The sequence below is a fragment of the Narcine bancroftii genome, chromosome 1 (assembly GCF_036971445.1).
Source record: "Narcine bancroftii isolate sNarBan1 chromosome 1, sNarBan1.hap1, whole genome shotgun sequence".
NCBI lineage: Eukaryota > Metazoa > Chordata > Chondrichthyes > Torpediniformes > Narcinidae > Narcine > Narcine bancroftii.
This window is the reverse complement of record NC_091469.1, coordinates 435,563,351-435,585,174: the sequence shown is the minus strand read 5'-3', so window position 1 is coordinate 435,585,174 and position 21,824 is coordinate 435,563,351. Positions and strand designations below refer to the sequence as shown.

General features: G+C 41.9%; 2 protein-coding genes across 11 annotated transcripts in view; one reads left to right on the top strand and one right to left on the bottom strand.

The window, feature by feature from the left end:
- olah (oleoyl-ACP hydrolase) overlaps positions 1-17,020 on the bottom strand; it is a 77,465-nt gene extending 60,445 nt beyond the window's left edge. Inside the window, exons 1-2 of one of the 3 annotated variants that reach the window (XM_069914310.1) lie at positions 16,910-17,020; positions 14,404-14,525 (exon numbers count right to left, since the gene is read on the bottom strand). The gene's annotated coding sequence lies outside the window, so the exon portion shown is untranslated. The remainder of the gene's footprint in view (positions 1-14,403; positions 14,526-16,909) is intronic. The other 2 variants (XM_069914309.1, XM_069914311.1) reach the window with 2 other exon arrangements.
- Positions 16,033-21,824, top strand: part of crot (carnitine O-octanoyltransferase) — a 90,167-nt gene continuing 84,375 nt past the window's right edge. For 4 of the 8 annotated variants that reach the window (XM_069914303.1, XM_069914300.1, XM_069914301.1 and 1 more), the window contains exon 1: positions 16,952-17,022. In XM_069914303.1, the coding sequence (XP_069770404.1) occupies positions 16,981-17,022 (42 nt within the window). In that variant the 5' untranslated portion in view covers positions 16,952-16,980. Of the gene's footprint in view, positions 16,105-16,947; positions 17,023-17,105; positions 17,766-21,824 lie in introns of those variants that run through there. The other 4 variants (XM_069914306.1, XM_069914304.1, XM_069914305.1 and 1 more) reach the window with 3 other exon arrangements.

The following is a 21,824-nucleotide window of genomic DNA, read 5'->3' as shown; positions in this document are numbered from 1 at the left end:
GATTGGCGAGTGCCTGTGATTTCCTGTCGGCGCGACAGGCATGGCAGGCTGCGCACGGCCCCCGGGCAGCACGGCCCCCGGGCAGCACGAGCCCCGGGCAGCACGAGCCCCGGGCAGCACGAGCCCCGGGCAGCACGAGCCCCGGGCAGCACGAGCCCCGGGCAGCACGAGCCCCGGGCAGCACGAGCCCCGGGCAGCACGAGCCCCGGGCAGCACGAGCCCCGGGCAGCACGAGCCCCGGGCAGCACGAGCCCCGGGCAGCACGAGCCCCGGGCAGCACGAGCCCCGGGCAGCACGAGCCCCGGGCAGCACGAGCCCCGGGCAGCACGAGCCCCGGGCAGCACGAGCCCCGGGCAGCACGAGCCCCGGGCAGCACGAGCCCCGGGCAGCACGAGCCCCGGGCAGCACGAGCCCCGGGCAGCACGAGCCCCGGGCAGCACGAGCCCCGGGCAGCACGAGCCCCGGGCAGCACGAGCCCCGGGCAGCACGAGCCCCGGGCAGCACGAGCCCCGGGCAGCACGAGCCCCGGGCAGCACGAGCCCCGGGCAGCACGAGCCCCGGGCAGCACGAGCCCCGGGCAGCACGAGCCCCGGGCAGCACGAGCCCCGGGCAGCACGAGCCCCGGGCAGCACGAGCCCCGGGCAGCACGAGCCCCGGGCAGCACGAGCCCCGGGCAGCACGAGCCCCGGGCAGCACGAGCCCCGGGCAGCACGAGCCCCGGGCAGCACGAGCCCCGGGCAGCACGAGCCCCGGGCAGCACGACTGGCACCGGACAGCCCTTCCACAGCGCGAGCGCACTTCTCCCGGTCGCCACGGCCTTCAGTGCTTGCACCTGCGTGGACCCCAGGGACGGCTGGTTCGGCCCTGCACGTGAAGAGAGAGATGGTGGCTGTCCGCAAAGGCTGATCGGCAGCGCGCTGGGCCTGTGTGGGTGGGTAAGCAGGGGTGGGCAGAGGGTGTAGGTGAGGAGTAATGGGCAGGGGAAGTTATGGTGGTGCGAGGGGCAGTTAGAGGGAGGGATGAGTAGAAGGAGGGGTGGATAGGGAAGAGGTAAAAGGGGAGGGGCAGGGTGAGTAGGGGAGGGGTGATTAGAGGGTGAGAGACGGGTAGAGGGAGGAACAGGTTGAGGGGAGAGGCAGTAGAGGGGCGTGTATAGGATGGGGTGGGTAGAGGCAGAGCTAGTGGAGTGAGGGGTGAGTAGAGGTTGGGTAAAGGACTGGTCAGGTAGAGGGATGGTGGGTCGAGGGTGAATAGAGGCCTAGAGCCTGAGGAGTGAGCAGGAAATGCTGAGTCCTGATGCAGGCCAAAATGGACACAGCCTGTGAATGCTGACTACATCTCCACAGGGACCAAATATGTTTCCCTCAGGTCAAGCAAAGGGTGAACATGAGCTACCTACTCCTGACCTGTAACATTATCCTCCTAAAGTTATATCCTAAAGTTTAACATTACATATGTTGAAAGAAGAGAAAACATGCAGATGTTGTTGAAAATTTTCAATAAATATTTAGTTCGGCCCTCGACTTAGTCCAAGTTTTTAATTTTGGCCCTCTGTGAATTTGAGTTTGACACCCCTGATCTAGATGATAGGGTGGCAAATTGGATTTGTAAATTTGCAGATGATACAGTGGTTGGTGGTGTGGTGGACAGTGAGGAAGATTATCAATGCTTATAGGGTGATATAGGACAGTTAGAAGAGTGGGCTGAAAGATGGCAGATGGAGTTTAATACTGATAAATGTGAGGTGCTATATTTTGGTAGGACTAATCAAAATAGGACATACACGTTAAATCGTAGACAATTGAAGAGTGCAGTGGAACAAAGGGATTTAGGAGTCATGGTACATAATTTCCTGAAAGTTGAATCACAGGTGGATAAGGTGGTGAAGAAGGCATTTAATATGTTGGCTGTTAAAATTCAGAGTTTTGAATACAGGAGTTGGGATGATATGTTGAAATTGTACAAGGCATTGATTGGTGAGGCCAAATTTGGAATATTATGTGCAGTTTTGGTCGCCAAATCACAGGAAGGATATAGAGAGAGTGCAGAGGAGGTTTATGAGAATGTTGCCGGGGTTTAAGGGTTTGAGTTACAGGGAAAGGTTGAACAGGCTGGGACTTTATTCCCTGGAGTGTAGAAGGTTGAAGGGAGATTTGATAGAGGTATTCAAAATTATAAAGGGGACAGATAGAGTCAATTTGGATAGGCTTTTTCCACTGAGAATGGGGGAGATTCAAACAAAATGGCTTGGATTGAGAGTAAAAGGGGAAAAGTTTAGGGGAAGCATGAGGGGAATTTCTTCCAGCAGAGGTGGTAGAAGCGAGAGTGATGTTAATATTCAAGGAAAAATTGGATAGGTATATGAACAGGAGAGGTGTGGAGGGTTATGGGCCAAATGTGGGTCAATGGGACAAGTAGGGCCAAACTGGCATGTTTCTGTGCTGTAAATGGTTATATGATTATATGGGTAGACATTCAAAAGACACTCACCAAATGTCCTTGAACATGACGAGGTAAATATCAGGAACCTTTGTTTCCAAAAATTGCTTTCGACAGGCTGTTCCAGCTAACCTGTTCCACCTCCTCAAAATCTGTGGCTGTTGCCTATTACCTAGGTTGTCATCAGCTAGTAATTCAGCAATATGAGTCTTCCAAGATGGCTGAGTCCAATAGAGAATAGGTGCCTTAAGCAGGTTGTATGAGAGATCACTATCTAGATTTACTAAGACATCCTCCACTTCACAGACAATCTGCTCTGTAAGATGTGCCACGAGTAAATCTTATTTTGTCTTCTGACTTGTCACACTGAGGGCAGAGAAATGTGCCTCGAGGATCATGAACGATGGCAGTGCATTATTAATTTAAAAAAAAGGGGGGATCTCCAGTTTGACCTCCTTCATTACTCCTGTAAGGGTTTTATCCTCATAACTATCCATTTTAAATAGAAGGTACTGTGAACTCACAGGGTTACTTGCAATAGCATTGCTTTACCCCAGTTAACAAGCAATTAAAGAATACTCACTAGTTTCATTCAGTACACAATGGAGTCGACTTTCTATATTTTCTTCAGAGACAACATTGCATTCTTCAACTCCCCAAACATCACCAGTCAAACCCCTCAGACCTCATTGGCTCTGCGCCACACGGGTGTTCCTGACGCTCTCACTCTCCTCCTCCTCCTGCGACCTAGATCCATCACCTGATGCTTAACACACCCTAATATGCAGGATATTACTCCCAAATGTCACTTCAGTTACGTCATCAGTGGTGACCGCCACTGATCTCGCTGCGGGTAAGTACGTGACCGTGGCAACTTAAACCAGACCTGACTCAAGAAAGTCCTTCCCAATTATCATCACCACGTAACCTACTGTACCAGAGATCCAAGCACACTTGATCATTGCTACACCACGATAAGGAAGGCCTAGCGATCTTTCCAGAGACCGTATTTTGGCTAGTCAGATCACTGGGATGTGCTCTTTCTGCCTTCGTACAATGGCCAAAAAAAAGAGAGAGACTCCAAAGATCAGAATAGGTGGTTTCAGGACACCGAAGAACTGTTACAGGACTGCCTCGAGTCAGTGGATTGGGCAACGTTCAAGAACTCAGTTAAGGTTCGGAATGATTACAGCAAGGCTGTTAAAGATTTTATTAAAACATCAAATCTTTCAGAATATTCCCCAACAAGAAACCCTGGATAAACAATGAAATTCAGGTCCTGCTGAGAACCATAATCACAGACATTTAAGTTTGGAGATCAAAAAAACTACACAAGGAGCAGGTATGATTTATGGAAAGCTTTCTCGTGGGCAAAATGGAGATTCTGGACGGGAATGGAAGCAACGAAGGATACCCGACAGTTATGGCAGGTCCTAAATTACAGAACTTGCTACAAAACCAAATCCAGCTAAGTAGGAGATAGCAAAGCATTTCTCCCAGACGAATTCCATGCTTATACACTCGAATGACCACCAGAACAAGGAAGATCCACTACTCATCCCCATGATCTTCTACTGTCAGTATCAGAGGATGACATGCAGTCTGTCTTCAGGAGAGTGAATCTAAGCAAAGCACCTGGTTCAGACAAGGTACCTGGCTGAGTACTGAAAATCTGTGCTGACCAACTTGCCAAGTAATTAATGGAGATCTTCAACATCTCACTCCGGCAGGGCATGGTACCCATCTATTTCACAGTCCTCAATCAAACCTGGGCCCAAAAAGAGTGTGGTAACCTGCCTAAATGACTAACGACCAGTGGCTCTCACATCCACAATTATGAAGTGTTTTGAGAGGCTGTATTTGAACCACGTCAGCCCGTCTGAGTGGCAACATGGATCCATTCCAATTTGCCTACCGTAGCAACAGTGTCTTCACATAAAGCCATGTACACCTGGACAACAAATACACAAAAATCAGGATGCTCTTTGTTGACTACAGTTTGGCATTCAACACCATATTCCCCTCAAAACTGATCAGCAAACTCTAAGACCTGATGTAATGGAAGATTTAAACCGTGTTTTTTACTTTTGCAGTCTTTGCTTCTGGAAGGCTGAGAACATGCTTGTTTTTTTAGAATCAGCAGACATAAGCTAAATTCCACCGAGGGGCCAGAGATGCAGTTATCTAACGAAAGGACATATGTGTACCAAGAACATTTAATCTTCCTGCTTGTTTTGGTCACAGACTGTCAGAGGCCTAGCCTTGATGCAAAATAAACCATTGTATTCAAAGTGATAAGCTGAAAATGACATTATTCAGCCCAGGCATGCTAGCTTGCTCGCTTATCTTTCTTACTGTGCTGGGAATAGGTGCTTGGGTAAACAGTTTTTGGGTAATATAAGCCATGGTCCCGCTGCTGAAGTTTGAAACTCTCCGAGAGGTGGCAACATCTCTCAGCAAGAAGAAGAACTTCTAGAGTCCAGCCAACGTCCCAGTCGGGGGAGGTGGAGAAGCTGCTACCGGCACCCTGACAACCTACTACAAGTGTGCAGTCGTTGCCTCGCTTCGGCAGTTGGGACCAATCCAGGTGTTGATAAGTATAGATGGGAAGGGCTTGCATATTGTAGTTTGAAATCAGCTTTTGAATTTGTAATAAACATTTGTATAAACTGAACTGCTCTCGGTGTGTGTGTCTATTTTCTTTCGGTAGCTCAAACACTGTGACCAATCTAAAACGAACAAAATGAGAGGTATAAGTTTACCCAAGACACCTGAGCCTCAATATTCCATGTGTAATTGATCCTGGATTCCCTCACCTCCAGACTCCAATCAGTAGGGATTTGAAAGAACATCTCCACAATCTCCCAGGCAAAACTCTCTCCACCACTGAGAAAATCTACATGGAACATTGCCATTGGAAAGCAGCAGCCATCATCAAGGATCCACACCACTAAACACAGGAATTCAATGATTTAAGAAGAAGAAGAATAAACAACACAGAAGAGAAAATAAATAAAATGGATATGACCTTAACAGAAATGGCGAAAAAAATGGACAAGATGGAAGAACGGGCAGTAGCAGCAGAAATGGAGGTAGAAGACTTAAAAAAGAAATTGGAGGAATCTAATAAAAAAACTAAAGAGACACAAGAATTACTAGCCCAAAAAATAGATATAATGGAAAATTATAACAGAAGAAATAACATAAAGATAGTGGGCCTTAAGGAAGATGAAGAAGGCAAGAATATGAGGGAGTTTATAAAAGAATGGATCCCTAAGGCCCTAGGATGTCCAGAACTACAGCAAGAAATGGAAATAGAAAGGGCACATAGAGCATTGGCCCCTAAACCACAACCACAACAAAAACCAAGATCTATTGTAGTAAAATTCCTAAGATATACTACAAGAGAAAAGGTACTGGAGAGGACAATGGAAAAAGTAAGAGAGGGCAACAAACCACTGGAGTATAAAGGGCAAAAAATCTTCATTTATCCAGATATAAGCTTTGAACTCCTAAAGAAGAGAAAAGAGTTCAATACAGCAAAAGCGATTTTATGGAAGAAAGGATATAAATTTACACTGAAGCATCCTGCGGTATTGAAAATATTTATTCCAGGACAACAAAACAGACTATTCTCGGATCCAGAAGAAGCACGAAAATTTGCAGAACAATTACAAAAATAGACTGAGGGATGAAGACGGGTAATGAGAGCAAAAATTATCACGATTGATATGTATGTGGGTAAAGACAAAAATAGACTGAGGGATGAAGAAGGGTAAGGAGGGTAAAAATGACCACGATTGATATGTATGCGGGTAAAGAGGTATAAGAGTGAATAGAGACAATGGGCATATGTGAAAGTATCTGTAATTAGAGGAAAACATAGAGAGTATAGACAAGAATTAATAAGAGAAGGTAATGGAATAGAGAGAATAAGGAGGGAATTAAAAGAGTGACCTTTGTGACATATAAAAAGCGAAATCTTTTCTGGGGGGGGCTGGGTGGGGGAAAAGAGCGGTCACTGCAAAATCAGTTGACGCTTGCGAGTGGATTCGCAAATCCAAATGGAGAGGGGAGATGTGGTTGTCCGACAAGGGATAAAGGGCAACTCAGGAGGGGAAGGGGAGATTGGGGATAAAGAAGATAGAAATAGGAGAATAAGGAAAATGTTGGATGTTGTAGGAATGTTGTCTGGTAAAGAGTTGAAAATAAGAAAACAGAAATGGAAAAGGAGGAAAGGTAATGATGGAAAAACGGAAAGAGAAGATAAACAAAATATAAAATGGCTACGCTGAACTATATGACTCTAAATATTAATGGAATACATAACCAAATTAAAAGGAAGAAACTACTAAATTTACTGAAAAAGGAAAAAATAGATATAGCATTTGTCCAAGAAACACACTTAACTGAATTGGAGCACAAGAAATTAAAGAGAGATTGGGTAGGACATGTAACAGCAGCATCGTATAATTCAAAAGCAAGAGGAGTGGCTATATTAATTAGCAAAAATGTGCCATTTAAAATAGAAGAGGAAATAATAGATCCAGCAGGGAGATATGTTATGATAAAATGTCAGATATATTCAGAGCTTTGGAATCTACTTAATATATATTCACCTAACGAAGAAGATCAAAAGTTTATGCAAGATATCTTTTTGAAGGTAGCTAATACGCAAGGGAACATACTAATAGGAGGGGATTTCAATCTGAATTTGGATCCAAATATGGATAAAACGGGGAAAAAAATTAACAGGAAGAACAAAGTAACCAAATTTATAATTAAATCAATGCAAGAAATGAAACTTGTGGACATATGGAGGAAACAAAACCCAAAAGAAAAGGAATACTCATACTACTCGACTAGACATAAAACATACTCAAGGATAGACCTATTCCTGTTATCAGCCCACATTCAAGGGAGAGTTAGGAAAACGGAATATAAAGCTAGACTATTATCGGACCACTCACCCCTGTTATTGGCAATAGAGCTAGAGGACATCCCTCCAAGAATGTATAGATGGAGATTAAACCCCATGCTACTTAAAAGACAGGATTTTAGAGAATTTATTGAAAAACAATTAAAAATGTACTTTGAAGTAAATACGGAATCAGTGGAAGATAAGTTTATACTATGGGACGCAATGAAAGCATTCATTAGAGGGCAAATAATAAGTTATGCAACCAAGATGAAGAAGGACTATAACCAGGAAACAGAGCAGTTGGAAAGGGAAATAATAAACATAGAAAAAAAATTAGCAATAAAGGAAGATACAACCAAAAGAAGAGAATTGGCGGATAAAAAAATAAAATATGAAACATTACAAACATATAAGGTGGAGAAGAATATAATGAAGACAAAACAGAAATATTATGAACTAGGTGAAAAAACACACAAAATCTTAGCATGGCAGCTTAAGACAGAGCAAACTAAGAAAATGGTATTGGCAACAAGGAAAAAAGACAAACAAATTACATATAATCCAAAAGAAATTAAGGAAAACTTCAGAGAATTCTATGAACAATTATACCGAACCGAAAACGAAGGGAAAGAAGGGAAAATAGATGAATTTTTGACTAAAATTGAACTACCAAAACTACAAATAGAGGAACAAAATAAATTAACAGAACCATTTGGAACAGTAGAAATACAAGAGATAATAAAAAATTTACCAAATAATAAGACACCAGGAGAGGATGGACTCCCAATAGAATTCTACAAAACATTTAAAGACCTAATAATACCGCCCCTCCTGGATGTAATCAACCAGATTGATGAGACACAAAACTTACCAGATTCATGTAAAACAGCAATAATTACAGTGATACTAAAACAAGGGAAAGATCCACTCTCACCAGCGTCATATAGACCAATATCTCTGCTAAACACAGATTATAAGATAATAGCTAAACTATTAGCGAACAGATTAGCAGAACAGGTACCGAAAATGGTAAATTTAGACCAAACTGGATTTATCAAAAAAAGACGCACAACAGACAATATTTGTAAATTTATTAACTTAATTCATGCAGTAGAAGGAAATAAAGCACCGGCAGTAGCAGTTGCTTTAGACGCAGAGAAGGCCTTCGACAGAGTAGAATGGAATTACTTGTTCAAAGTATTGCAAAAATTCAGTTTACCGGAGAAGTATATTAATTGGATTAAAGCATTATATAAGGGACCGTTAGCGAAAGTGACAGTAAATGGACATGTATCAAAGCAATTTAACTTAAGCAGGTCAACGCGGCAGGGATGCCCACTATCACCATTATTGTTTGCGCTAGCTATAGAACCACTAGCAGAATCGATAAGAAGAGATAATAATATAAAAGGAATAAAAATAAAAGACAGGGAATATAAAATCAGTCTGTTTGCGGATGATGTGATAGTGTACTTAACAGAACCAGAACTATCAATAAAAGAACTATATAAGAAATTGAAAGAATATGGAGAAGTGTCGGGATACAAGATAAACGTAAATAAAAGTGAAGCAATGCCTATGAATAACGCGGATTTCTCAAAATTTAAGGAGGAATCCCCATTCAGATGGCAAACGCAGGCAATAAGATACCTAGGTGTGCAAATAAACAAAAATCTAGGCCAATTATATAAACTCAATTACAATCCACTAATGAAAAAATTACAGGACGATTTAGAGCATTGGAAAGAGCTACCACTAACACTGATAGGAAGGATAAACTGTATTAAAATGAACATTTTTCCAAGGATACTATACTTATTTCAGGCATTGCCAATACAACTGACAGAAAAATTCTTCAAAGAGTTAAAGAAAATAATAAGGAGATTTTTATGGAGAGGGGGGAAACCGAGGATAGCACTAGATAAATTAACAGAATGGTATAAACAAGGAGGCTTGCAATTGCCAAACTTCAAAAATTATTATAGAGCCGCACAATTAAGGTACCTATCAGATTTTTATCAAACAAGGGAAAAACCAGACTGGACGAGACTAGAATTAGATAAAATAGGGGAAAAGATACCTGAACACATATTATATAAATGGGACGAAAAATTGGTACAACATAGAACTTCTCCAGTATTACACCATCTCCTCAATATATGGAAGAAGATTCATGTAGAAAGAAATAAAATAAATTACCAAATACCAAAACTAATATTGACGCAAAATAAGCTACTCCCTTTTACAATAGACAACCTTGCCTTTAGAAAATGGGAAAAAAAAGGGATTAAAAGAATAGAAAATTGTTTTTCAGGAAGTAGATTCTTATCCTTTGAACAAATGAGAGATAAGTACAATATAACTGGAGATACAGCGCTGGCATATTACCAACTGAGATCCTACTTGAAAGATAAATTAGGAAGCAACTTGAGTTTACCAGAGGGAAGTAACCTTGAATATGTGATTACAGATACAATGTTAATCAAAAGATTTATAAAAAATATGTATATTAAACTGCAAGAAAAGGAGAATGAGGAAACAAATGGTAAAACTAAACAAAAATGGGAACAAGATTTAAATATAAAGATAAAAAAGGAAACATGGGAGAAGTTATGCTCTGGAACGATGAGAAATACAATAAATACGAGGCTGCGTATGATACAATATAATTGGTTACACAGACTATACATTACACCGCAAAAGTTAAATAAATGGGACCCAACAGTATCTGATAGATGTTTTCGATGTAAAAAAGAAAGGGGAACAACAATTCATGCAATCTGGACATGTGAGAGAGTAGAAAAATTTTGGGATGATCTCAATCAGATATTAAATAAAATAACAGAAAACAATATACCAAAGAATCCAGAGATCTTTCTCCTAAGTAACATAAAAAATAAAGAATTTGGAATTGACTTGGAAGATGCACAAAAAAGATTTGTCAAGATAGCCCTAGCCGTAGCAAAAAAATGTATTATGTCAACCTGGAAATTGGAAGATAATTTGAAAATACAACAATGGTATATAGAAATGAATAAATGTATTCCATTAGAAAAAATAACATATAGTTTAAGAAATAATATTGAAATATTCGAACAAGTATGGGAGCCTTACATTAAATACAATAGCGAAAACCTACCGGGAACAAACATTACCTAAGATGACGGAAGGAGAAGAAAAGAAAAGAATGGACTCAGTAGAATTTCTGGTGTATTTTTGTTGAATGACAACATTGTCTAACTGAATTAATGCAACCTAGATTGTATACCTAAAATGGATGAGAGGGGGGGGGGTGGGGGGGTGGCTTGGGAGGAGGGAGGGGGGAGGGAGAAAAAGTCACTGTAAATGTGTGGAAAAGAAAAAGTGTATATCATGGCTATTGTGATTTATGGTGTGAAAAATAAAAAAATAAAAAAAAAACAAACAAAAAAAAAACATAAAAAAAAAAAAGGATCCACACCACTCAGAACATGCTCTGTCCTTGCTGCTGCCATCAGGAAAGAGCTTAGGGTGCCACAAGACTTGTACCACCAAGTTCAGGAACAGAGGTACCCCTCCACCATCAGACTCTTAAACATAAACTCATTTAAGGACTCTTACTTTGCACACTGTTTATTGTTCAATATTTCTATTCTGTATTGCAGTTTGTTTACACTTTTTTTTGTTTAGATTTCTCTTTTGTATAGGTATCTTTTCTTGAGAACAGATTTTTGCTCTACCAAAAAGTAGAAATTCTCCCTGGCCCGCAGAAAAAGAATTTCAGGGTCATCTGTGGTGTTATGTAGCAGAAGAGATGACCCATGGGACAGTGACCATGGTGGCAGACCAGCAAGGGGTTCTGAGGCTGAAGAACACACAGGTGCCTGGTTGTTGGTGACTCGAGGCAAGGAATCCATGTTGGCGGCAGGCTGCTGACCACTGTAGTCAAGGGACTTCCACCAGGCTGCAGAATGCTGGAGACTGGCTTAAGGGGTGCAAGGTATCGGAACCAAGATGAGAAGGGGTGCTGTGGATGCAGGTGGCTTCCTAAATGTGTGAGGGTGATTGACACCCGATCGGGTGGGGCTTGATCATTTGGCTTGATCCATTCAGGCCGACTGATTGACAGCCGGCCAGGTGTTGTCCTGTCCCCTTACACTCCTGCAGGTACAGAGGTTGCCCCCTGCAGTAGGCCAGTGGTGTACCACCACAATTACATGACAAAGAATCTTAAATCTTGAATGTACGTTTTTCTCTCACCACTGACACTGTCTAAAGTTTTAAGTTCAGATTTACGGTCAGAGCACAGAATTAATATTAGAGATGGAGAACCCACAGAAGAACTAATCAGTTCTGTTACAAACTGAGAAGGGGCATCATTTACAATTGTTGAATGTCAATCTGCTCAGGTTGAAGAGAACGTGCTGTTCCCTGAGCTTACCTTAGTGGTTTTATTAGTTCATGTGGTCAGAGAGAGATTGGTTAGAGTGAAACTGTGATAAATAATTAAGGAGGCAGGCAATGGAAAGTTTCTGGAACATTCCTGTGGGACTGAACCCACATACTCTGCAAAGTGGTCATCCGAACACCAGTTTGGTTTCGCCAATGTAAAGCGAATGCCATATTGTGAACAGCAAATGTAGTACACCAGAATGGTGGAGGGATTTGTTGCTTTAATTGATAGGGCTGCTTGGCTCCCAGGATAATGGGAGGAGGTAAAATGATAGGTATTGGATTTCCTGGATTATAAGAGAAAGTATTTTAAGGAGAGCAGTGAAAGAGATACAAGAGTGGACAAACAAATTGTGAAGGAAACAAACCCCTTAGAATGCTGTAAGGGGGCAATATTTATCATGGTTGAGGGGAAGTAGTGGTTCTGGAAGAAGGAAAAAACATCTCAATGAAGGGAAAAACAAAAATCTGCAGACACTGTGATTGCAGTAAAAACACACCGAAATGCTGGAGGAACTCAGCCGATCTTTCAGCACCCATACGAGACAAAGATCTATTGCTGACATTTCGGACTTGGGCATTTCTTGAAAGGAATATGCAGAATGAGCAAACAACAATGAATACAGACAGTGCCGGCTGGAGGAGGAGTGCAGACCAACAAAAAGTGTTAATAAGGGGAAAAGGTAAGAATGTCTATGCAAAAGGATAGAGAAAAGGGAGAGAGAGCTGGGGGAAGGTGATGGGGGAAGAAGTGGGGGGGGGGGGGAAAGAGGGGTTCCACAAAGGCTAGAGAAGTTAATATTAATGTCACCCGATTGGATGGTGTCCAGTCAGAAGATGAGGTATTGTTTCTCTAATTTGCGGGTGGTCTCAGTCTGGCAGTGCATGAGACCATGGACAGACATGTCAGCAAGGGAATGAGATGGGGAATTGAAATGGGTGGCCACTGGGAGATGGCAGTTATGTCAACTCTCATCATTAGTGCAGATACAATGGCAATAGAACTGGAAGAATTGGATGCTTACAAGAAGTAGGGTTGAAAGTAGTATAGTCAACATAGTGGTGAGTGTCTGTCTGTATGTTCATAATTGATCTTTATCATTAATCAGGCCCGAAACAGGTTACCCTTTACTTCCTACAGATTTTTTTTCCAAAAAAAACTTTATTTGCAATAAATGATGTACAAGACCAAATGCTGTTCCACACTTTACATTCATATTTCAATCCTGTTGGGTAAGTTATTTACAAACTTTTACATAGTGTCAGTTATCTCATATTGAGGAAGTTGTTTAAAGTTCAGGATAAGCTGTTCAAAAACTTTTTATATTTTGTCAGTCATTTCATTGATGTACCTCACCATTCCTCTCTCCCCTCTCTTTTGGTTTGAGGAGCTTCCCCTCAGTGTCAGCCCCTCAGAGTCTGGTAATGGGGAAGGGGTGCTCTAAACTGTATGACTTCCCCACAGTACCCTTGCATTGGCTGCTCCCCTTAGCACGTAGTCCTGCAGCCTGGAATGTGCCAGGCGGCAGCACTCCCAGACCGGCATCTCAGTGTGCTGAAAGACTACCAGGTTTCAGGCTGACTAAAGGGTGTCCTTTACCAAGTTGATGGTCTTCCAGCAGTACTGGATGTCGGACTCAGTGTGGGTCCCTGGGAACAGTCCATAAATCAGGGAATCCTTGGTCATAGTGTCACTGGGGATGATCTGTGACAGAGCCCCCTAAATCCCTCTCCACTCCTTCCTTGCAAAACATGGTCTCCATCCCATCAAAGCTGTCCAGAAGACAGCATGCATTGTGGGTGATGTTCCAGTCATACAGGAAGGATCTCACTGGGAGGGCCCCTCTCACAGCCAGCTACTTCCTACAGAAGCAACATGACCAGCTGAGTTTCTCCAGCATTTTTGTGCATTTCAGAGTCTGGACCTCTGCAAGTACCAATAACCACATATTTGATTTGGAGAGAGTAGAGATGAAGGAGAAGCTATTCCACCTTCAGTCAGGAAAATCAGTGCATTGGTGAAAAGGAACTAATTGGTCCTCTGTTCTAAGCAGAGAACCCTCAAACCATTTTGATGCGAAATAAAGGTGCTATTACGGACCTCCAAGGAATGTCACCATCCATTCTTCTCCTACTTGAAAATAAAGTCACCAGAAATCTTTGAATTTAGTCCTTTGGCCAATTTTGAAACAATTCCACTTGGAATTTTATTTATTTAGAGAACACGTTGTAAAACGTTATCACCTTTTCAGACTTTGATACACAAAACCTAACTGTACGAACTTTCTGAACCTCTACTTACTTATAAACTTGACACATTAAATCCTCCTCTCATAATTTCTGGTAAATGATTCTACGTGTCCGTTTTTGTCTTTACTTTCCTAACTTTTGTATTAAGGCACCGTTTAACCAACAGCATTCATTCCAATAATGTACCACACATACAATGCTGGCATTCACCGCAGCGCAGACTTGAAACTTTCATGTCACAGTGTTCGTACTCCTGGAAGGCCAATTAAACAATACATAAACCTTCCACAACACCAGCACGCCCCCGCCCCCGCAACAAAATCGGTCAGAGCGAAGCAACCAGAAGCAGAAGGGCAACTGACCTGATCTGGTTGCTCAAACGCTTCCTCTTCCAGGCTGGGTTGGCAACACTCCGACCCGACGCCCCACGGAAGCTGCTGCGCCTGCGCGGCGTGGAGACACTGGCCGAACCAATCTGGGCATTCTTCAAAGAGCAATTAAACCCGATCAAACGGAGAAAAAAATACATCAAGAGAATAAACGACATTTTGTAGGCATGCATAAAATAAAATAAAAATATTTTCGATGCTTTCAGAAGAATGAACACAAACTTCAAAGCTTTTGACCCACATTTCAAAGTTTGCAGATGACATAAACTCTATAATATAAACTTAAAAAAATAAAATACGGAAATTTAGAAAATATTGGACAAATGGAAATAGTTGGGAGAGGGGAAAAGAAGACCTGGTGGGAGGAGTGAGTTGGGGGAAGGGAAAGAAGTGGGGTGTGAGAGTACCTGAGTCAGTCGGAAAGAGAGGGAATGGGAATGAAACACTAAAGTTTGCAGGCAATGTCCTTGAAGTAAAAACATAATGCTGGAGAAACTCAGCAGGTCAAAGAGTGTACTTTATATAGCAAAGATAAAGATAGATAATCAATGTTTTGTGCTTGAATCCTTCATCAAGGTATGACAAAAAAAGAGAACAGGACAGAGGAAGAGAGCGTTACCTCTATTGGAGAATTTAATATTCAAACCATTGCATTGTGGACGGCTCAGGCAGAGCATGAGGTGTTGTTTCTCTGGTTTGCATTTAGCCTCACCCTGACAGTTGAGGAAGCCTAGGATAGATAGGTCGGTCTGGGAAGGGAATTGAAATAGTCTGCAACTGGGATTTACAAGTTACTTTAAGAAGAGAATATAAGATGGGTACTATCCAGAGGTGGAGAGTATGAGCAATTTTAAATTCCTGGGAGTCACTATCTCAGAAGACCTTTCCTGGACCCAGCAAACCACTGTCATTGTGAAGATAGTACGTCAATGCCTCGACTTCCTGAGGAGTCTATAGAGGTTTGGTATGACATCAGAAACCTTGGCAAAATTCTCAGATGTGTAGTGGAAAGTGTACTGACTGGCTGCATCATAGCCTTGTATGGGGGCACTAATACGTCTGAGCGGAAAGACCTGCAAAGGTTAGTGGACACAACCCAGTACATCACAGGGGAAACTTTCCCCACCATCGAGAACATCTACATGGAACATTGCCGTCGCAGAGCAGCAACAATCATCAAGGATGCTCCCCACCCAGGAGATGCTCAGTTCTCACTAATGCCATCAGGGAAGGGGTATAGGTGCAATAAGACTCATACCACCACGTTCCGGAACAGTTCATACCCTTCCAAAGGAAAAAAATCAGAGACTAATTGAAGGACTCTCACTTTGCACATTATTCATTACTGATTATTTCTTTTTTCCTCCATTGCACATTGCTTACATATCCTTCTTTTGTATTCATATCTTTCTTGTGTACAGTTACTGATAAGTAGAAATTCAGCCTGGCCCACAGGAGAAAAAAATCTTAGGTTTGTATGTGATGTCATGATACTACTCTGAAAATAAAACTGAAATTTGGACTTTAAACTTTGGTGAGATCAAGTTCAGATTAGACAATCACTTGGCTGAACAAGTGTCCTCTGTCTGCAGTTATTGGGTGTTGCCTAAACAGTCAAGTTTAGCAGCAAAAGCAGCTTCTAACCTACGTTTTGAGCTTGATCCTTTCATCAAGGTATGAGCAAAATATAGGCAGGTGCCCAAACAAAATGGTGGGGGGTGGGGGATGGGGAGGGGAGTAGCAGTCCTACAGCCAGGAGGTAATAACTGGAGAAGGGATGGGGGGGGGGGGGGGGAATGGCACCATGAACAGAAAGGGAAGGTGGTGGAAATCCGGAGGAAAGAAGTCATAGAGATGAGGAAGTGAGGGAGAACGGGGAATAGGCTAGCAGAAAATGGAGAAATTGATGTTCATGCCATCTGATTGGAGATTGGTGAGATGGAGTATTAGGTGTTGCTCCTCCAATTTACGGGTGGCCTTGGCTTGACAGGATATGGGGCCATGGACAGACATGTCAGCGAGGGAGTAGGGTGCAGAATTGAAAGGGTTAGCCCCTGGGAGATCCTGTTCACTGATGCGGACTGAGTGATGGTGATGAGCGAAGAGATCTCCTAGTCTGGCCCAGTACGACAGGAGCCTTGAATGCAGTAACTCTCCTTTGTTTATTTTTAAGGATGCCTGGAAATGCTCCTGGTTCCTCTTTGTTTGCCGTTATGGCTGGCAAAGATTGATGAATTTTGTGTATTATTATTACATTTTGTGTATTAGCTCGTGAAAGTAAAGGAATTTTGAAGGTTCCTGTGGCCAATAAAGCAGCCATTTAAGTGGATCTCACTTCTCAGTATTGTCCACATCTGACCAAATCTGAGTTTTAACATGAAGAAAGGAAAAAACGCGTATTGGAGTAAAAGACAAAAGTCCGCAGACACCAGGTCAAACAATGTACTTTGTGTAACAAAGATAAAGATACATATCTAACGTCTTGGGCTTGAGCCCTTCATCAAGGCATGAAGAAATGTCGGCAGGCGCCCAAAAAACTGGTGGGAGGCGATGACATTTGCTCCAGAGCTTCACAACCGCCTTCAGCAGGATGTGAGTGTTAGATGGGGCGAAAGGGAGAATACAACGAAGTAGCGGGGCGGAAATACGACACAGGGGGGCGGAGGGATCAAGAGAGAGGTCATGGTGGGGTGGATCGTGGATTCGGAGGGAGAAGGGCAACGCGAGAGATCGGCTGGTCTGTTGCAGAGAGAGAGGGGGGAGAGCAACGATAGAGATCGGCTGGTTTGGAGAGAGAGAGAGGGGCAACGCGAGAGATCGGCTGGTCTGTTGCAGAGAGAGAGGGGGGAGAGCAACGATAGAGATCGGCTGGTTTGGAGAGAGAGAGGGGCAACGAGAGAGATCGGCTGGTCTGTTGCAGAGAGAGAGGGGGGAGAGCAACGATAGAGATCGGCTGGTTTGGAGAGAGAGAGGGGCAACGAGAGAGATCGGCTGGTCTGTTGCAGAGAGAGAGGGGGAGAGCAACGATAGAGATCGGCTGGTTTGGAGAGAGAGAGAGGGGCAACGAGAGAGATCGGCTGTCTGTTGCAGAGAGAGAGGGGGAGAGCAACGATAGAGATCGGCTGGTTTGGAGAGAGAGAGAGGGGCAACGAGAGAGATCGGCTGGTTTGGAGAGGGGGGGTGGGGCAACGCGAGAGATCTGCTCGAAACAAATCGGGCAGAGAGGAAGCCAGAAAGTGATTGCGATCAGACTTCAGGACAAGGGAACAGAGTGAGGTATTGACGAGAAGATTCGGACACTATCGATCACTGAGGATATTAGTTGTGCCTTGATAGTAAGTGTATGTTTTGCAATAAGCATTTGTTGACGTTATTTTACCACATTTAGATGGTTGTAAAGATCGAGTTTGTTGTCATCTTTATCACTCGTGAAAAATATTATACCTTGGTTTTGCTCTGCAAATTCTCATTCGAGTACATTGCCTCCATTCCTTTAATCCCTGGTCATTCTTGCTGACATTTTCTATTCGCTCTTTATCTATCAGACTCGACACTGAGCAACTCCTCAGGGTTGGTGATATCAACTCATTTTGCTCTCCCAACGTAGAAATTCTCCCTGCAGGTTCATCGTGATTTCACATTCCATGCTTGTAATTATTCACATTAAGAGATTTTCTGAACATTAATGTTTCATTCTTCCCCCATCCCACATTATACCCTTGCATATATTTTCTTTGTGTTTATTGGTAGTGGAAACCTTTGTAGTTCCTCGCCCCAGAAAATTCAAGTTCCATATAGCTTCTGGTTTATTAACTGACTTCCTGTATTGGATATCCTACAAATCTTCTACTTCTGATGCTCCCCCCAGAAGACACCATTCCCTGTCATTCTCCATCCTATTTCTCCCATCTTCCCAACTGTGGATCAAAGGATTTGAATTTGAATGTTATTATGTAAAAACTGGATTAATAATCTATTGATATAAATTTGTGTTTTAGATGTGGAATATTTTTGCACTCCACCTGGGAATGTCCAAAAGTAAAGCCATTTTGGATCGGTAGTGGGAATTGTTTACAACAAATTACAGGAGTAAAATTTCCACACGATCCAAAATTGTTTTTGTAAGGAAATATAGGAATTAGACCAAAGTTGAAGTTAATTACATATCAATTGGAATTTGTGAAAATTGCTATCGCAATATCTAGAAAATGTATTGCAGTAACATGGAAATTTGATATTGATTTGAGTATGGAAAGTTGGAATGCTGAAATTCGTAGTTGTATACCACTCGAGAAGATAACATATAGGAGCCCACATATGCAAAAGATGGGTATTAATCTTTAATTTTTTAATATTTCCTTTGAAGCCTCAATCTTGATAGCATTCCCCAACCATAGCAAGATTTGTGTGTGTGTGTGTGTGTGTGTGTGTTGTAACAGATTATGTTGTATTTTGTATTGTATATAGATATATTTTAAAGGCAATAAATTGTAGCAGGTTTTTGGTGTACATCACATACAAACAGTTCAGAACATATCTCATTTAAAATACTGGAGCTCTGCTCAAGCCAGACAGGCCCAGATCCGAGTGCCTTTGCAAAAAATTTGAAGAGTGCCCAAGGGACTTCACTAATTGATTGTTGTTTTGAAAAGCAACAATTGAAAGAACTTGGATTAGGTCTGGAGCTGCAGGCTGTCTGAGAGCATCTTGTTGTTCTAAGAGGGACATATGCTTTTTCAAGCAGAGAGGAAAAAAAACAGGGCTTTTTCTGAGGGTGAGAGAGGGAGAAAATTCAGTTCAGCAGCAGCAGCTGGGACTGGAACAGGACAAGGTGGCAAGCTTGTGGAAAACCCCATTTTGAAGGCAGTTTGTGAGTTCTTAGTTCAGCCTGGTCAAAGCCCTTGACAACAAATCTCTCTCTGAAAAACGACAAGAACCTGCCTGAGCAGTAACCATTTACCTTTCAAGCACCAAAGCCTGGTGAAATTCATAAATGTTAAATTCTGTGCAGAGTATAAGAATTGCCTGCAACCAGTGAACTTGGAGGAATGAGAAGTGAGAGTGGACTGTGAATCAAAGAACTTTTCTGAACTTGCACACACATCACAAACATGTGCATTTAGAATTAGAAGGGAGTTAAGTAAGTTAATAGTGATAAGTTAGAGTTTGATCCTGTTTTCATGTTTAAAGATAAGAGCAATTTTTGTTTAGGTAACCATTTGTCTTGGTGAATTTCTATTGCTGCTGTTTTGGGGTCCTCTGGGCTCGTAACAGTGTGTGTGTGTGTGTGTGTGTGTGTGTGTGTGTGTGTGTATTTTATATATATATATATGTGTGTGTACACATACATACATATACACACACACACATATTAAAAATGAATGCTATATATGTAATTCATTTTATTTTGTTTCTTTTTAGTTCTCTTGGGGGGTAAGGAGTAGGTACTATTATTTATTTCTTTTCCTTTTATAACCACATTGTATATTTATCAATGTAATTAATCAATTTTAAGTTTAAGAATGTCTGTATATTCAATGTGGAAAAATATATAAATAAAATTATATAAATAAAATTATATAAAAAATAATCTATTGATTTGTCAACCATTTTTGGATTTTAAGATAAAACAGACATTGGTAAAATTTATCATTGTTCAAACTTTGTGCAGGTATATAAAGAAACTCTCTGGTTTCTCTCTTCTACAAAAGGAAAAGGCATCTTGTCAACCTTGGTTTCTCCAACTCCACCTCCCAACAACATTTTTTTTCATAAAGATCAAATCTATACATTCATCTGAGTTCTGGTTCTTCCTTACCCTCTTACCAAATCTCTTAATATTGCATACAGTTCTATTTCTGAAATTATGTATTTATTAGAAATGATCGTATGCCTTACCTTCCTTTGGCCAAAGTCGTGATCTTCCTCCAATTCACTACATTTTCTGCACTGGCTAAACTAACGTAATATTATTTCCCTTCTTGAGCCATTAGATCATATTGTTTATCACTGCTAAGTCCATAGGAATGTACTGTGCTTTCAATACTGCCTTTGTCAAATTCTCATGTGAAACACATTTATGTCTATTCCCTCTTTGTCACTGAAACTGCCTGTTTCTGGCTCTGCAATGTTGTCTAGCTCTGTCTCCAAATCAGTCCACCTGCTGCTAAAATCCTAATCTGGCTTGATTGTCAGCCCATTTTCTACCTTACTTTAGCATAAATATAGAAACCCTATTCCCCAAATCTTTTAATTTGCTCCAAGTCATGGCCCATTTGTGATTGGTGCACTGACTTTAATCTGGCCAAAGCCAGACAACAACTCTCAGACATCTCCTCATCCCTCTAAAAAGATCCCACCAAAACTCACCAAACCACTGTATCATGCACCATCTCTGAACTCATCTCCTCTGGTCTCCTCCCTGGCATAGCCTCCAACCTTATTGTTTCCAAACCCTGCACTGCCCATTTTTACCTCCTTCCTAATATCCACAAACCTAATTGACCTCGCAGATCCATCATGTCCGCATGCTTCTGCTCCACCGAATTGGTCTCTGCTTACCTTGACTCTGTTTTGTCCCCTCTGATCCAGTCCCTCCCCACCTACATCTGGGAACCTTCATACGCCCTCCATCATTTCAGCAACTTCCAGTTCCCTGAACTTGTTCGCCTCATGTTTACCATGGACATCCAATCCCTATACACTTCCATCCCCCATACTGAAGGCCTCAAGGTCATTTGGTTCTTTCTGGAAAATAGACTAGTCCCCATCCACCACCACCCTCCTCCAGCTGGCGGAACGTCCCCTCAATAATTTCTCCTTTGACTTATCCCACTTTCTCCAGGTCAAAGGCCTGGGCCCCAGCTATGCCTGCCTTTTTGTTGGCTAAGTGGAGCAATCTATGCTACAAGCCTACATAGGCAAGGCCCCTCAACTCTTCCTCCGTGGGATTGCAATTTTCAAAGTTTTATAATTATTATAGAGCAGCTCAGATGTGTTATTGTATCCTTTTTTGCAGATGAAACTATTCCAACACGGATTAATTTAGAGTGGAGAAAATTGGAGAAAAGTCAGTAAAGCTTTTCTTTATAAACAGAATTCAAGATTAATGATAGGAACTAAACATATACCTTTACTGAAATATTTAGTAGATATTTGGGGTGAGATAGATGAGAAAATTGGGACAAAGTTGGGTATATCACCGTTCCAGAATAGTTTGATACCTTTTTCTCAAGATAATAAATTTTTGACACTGTGGTCTGATAAAGGAATTATTGAGGATTGTTATGAACAGGGTCAGTTAATGACCTTTATTCAAATGAGGGACAAATATGGAATAACTAGAAATACGCTTTTTTGTTATTTTCAAATAAAGTGATTCTTAAGAGATAAAT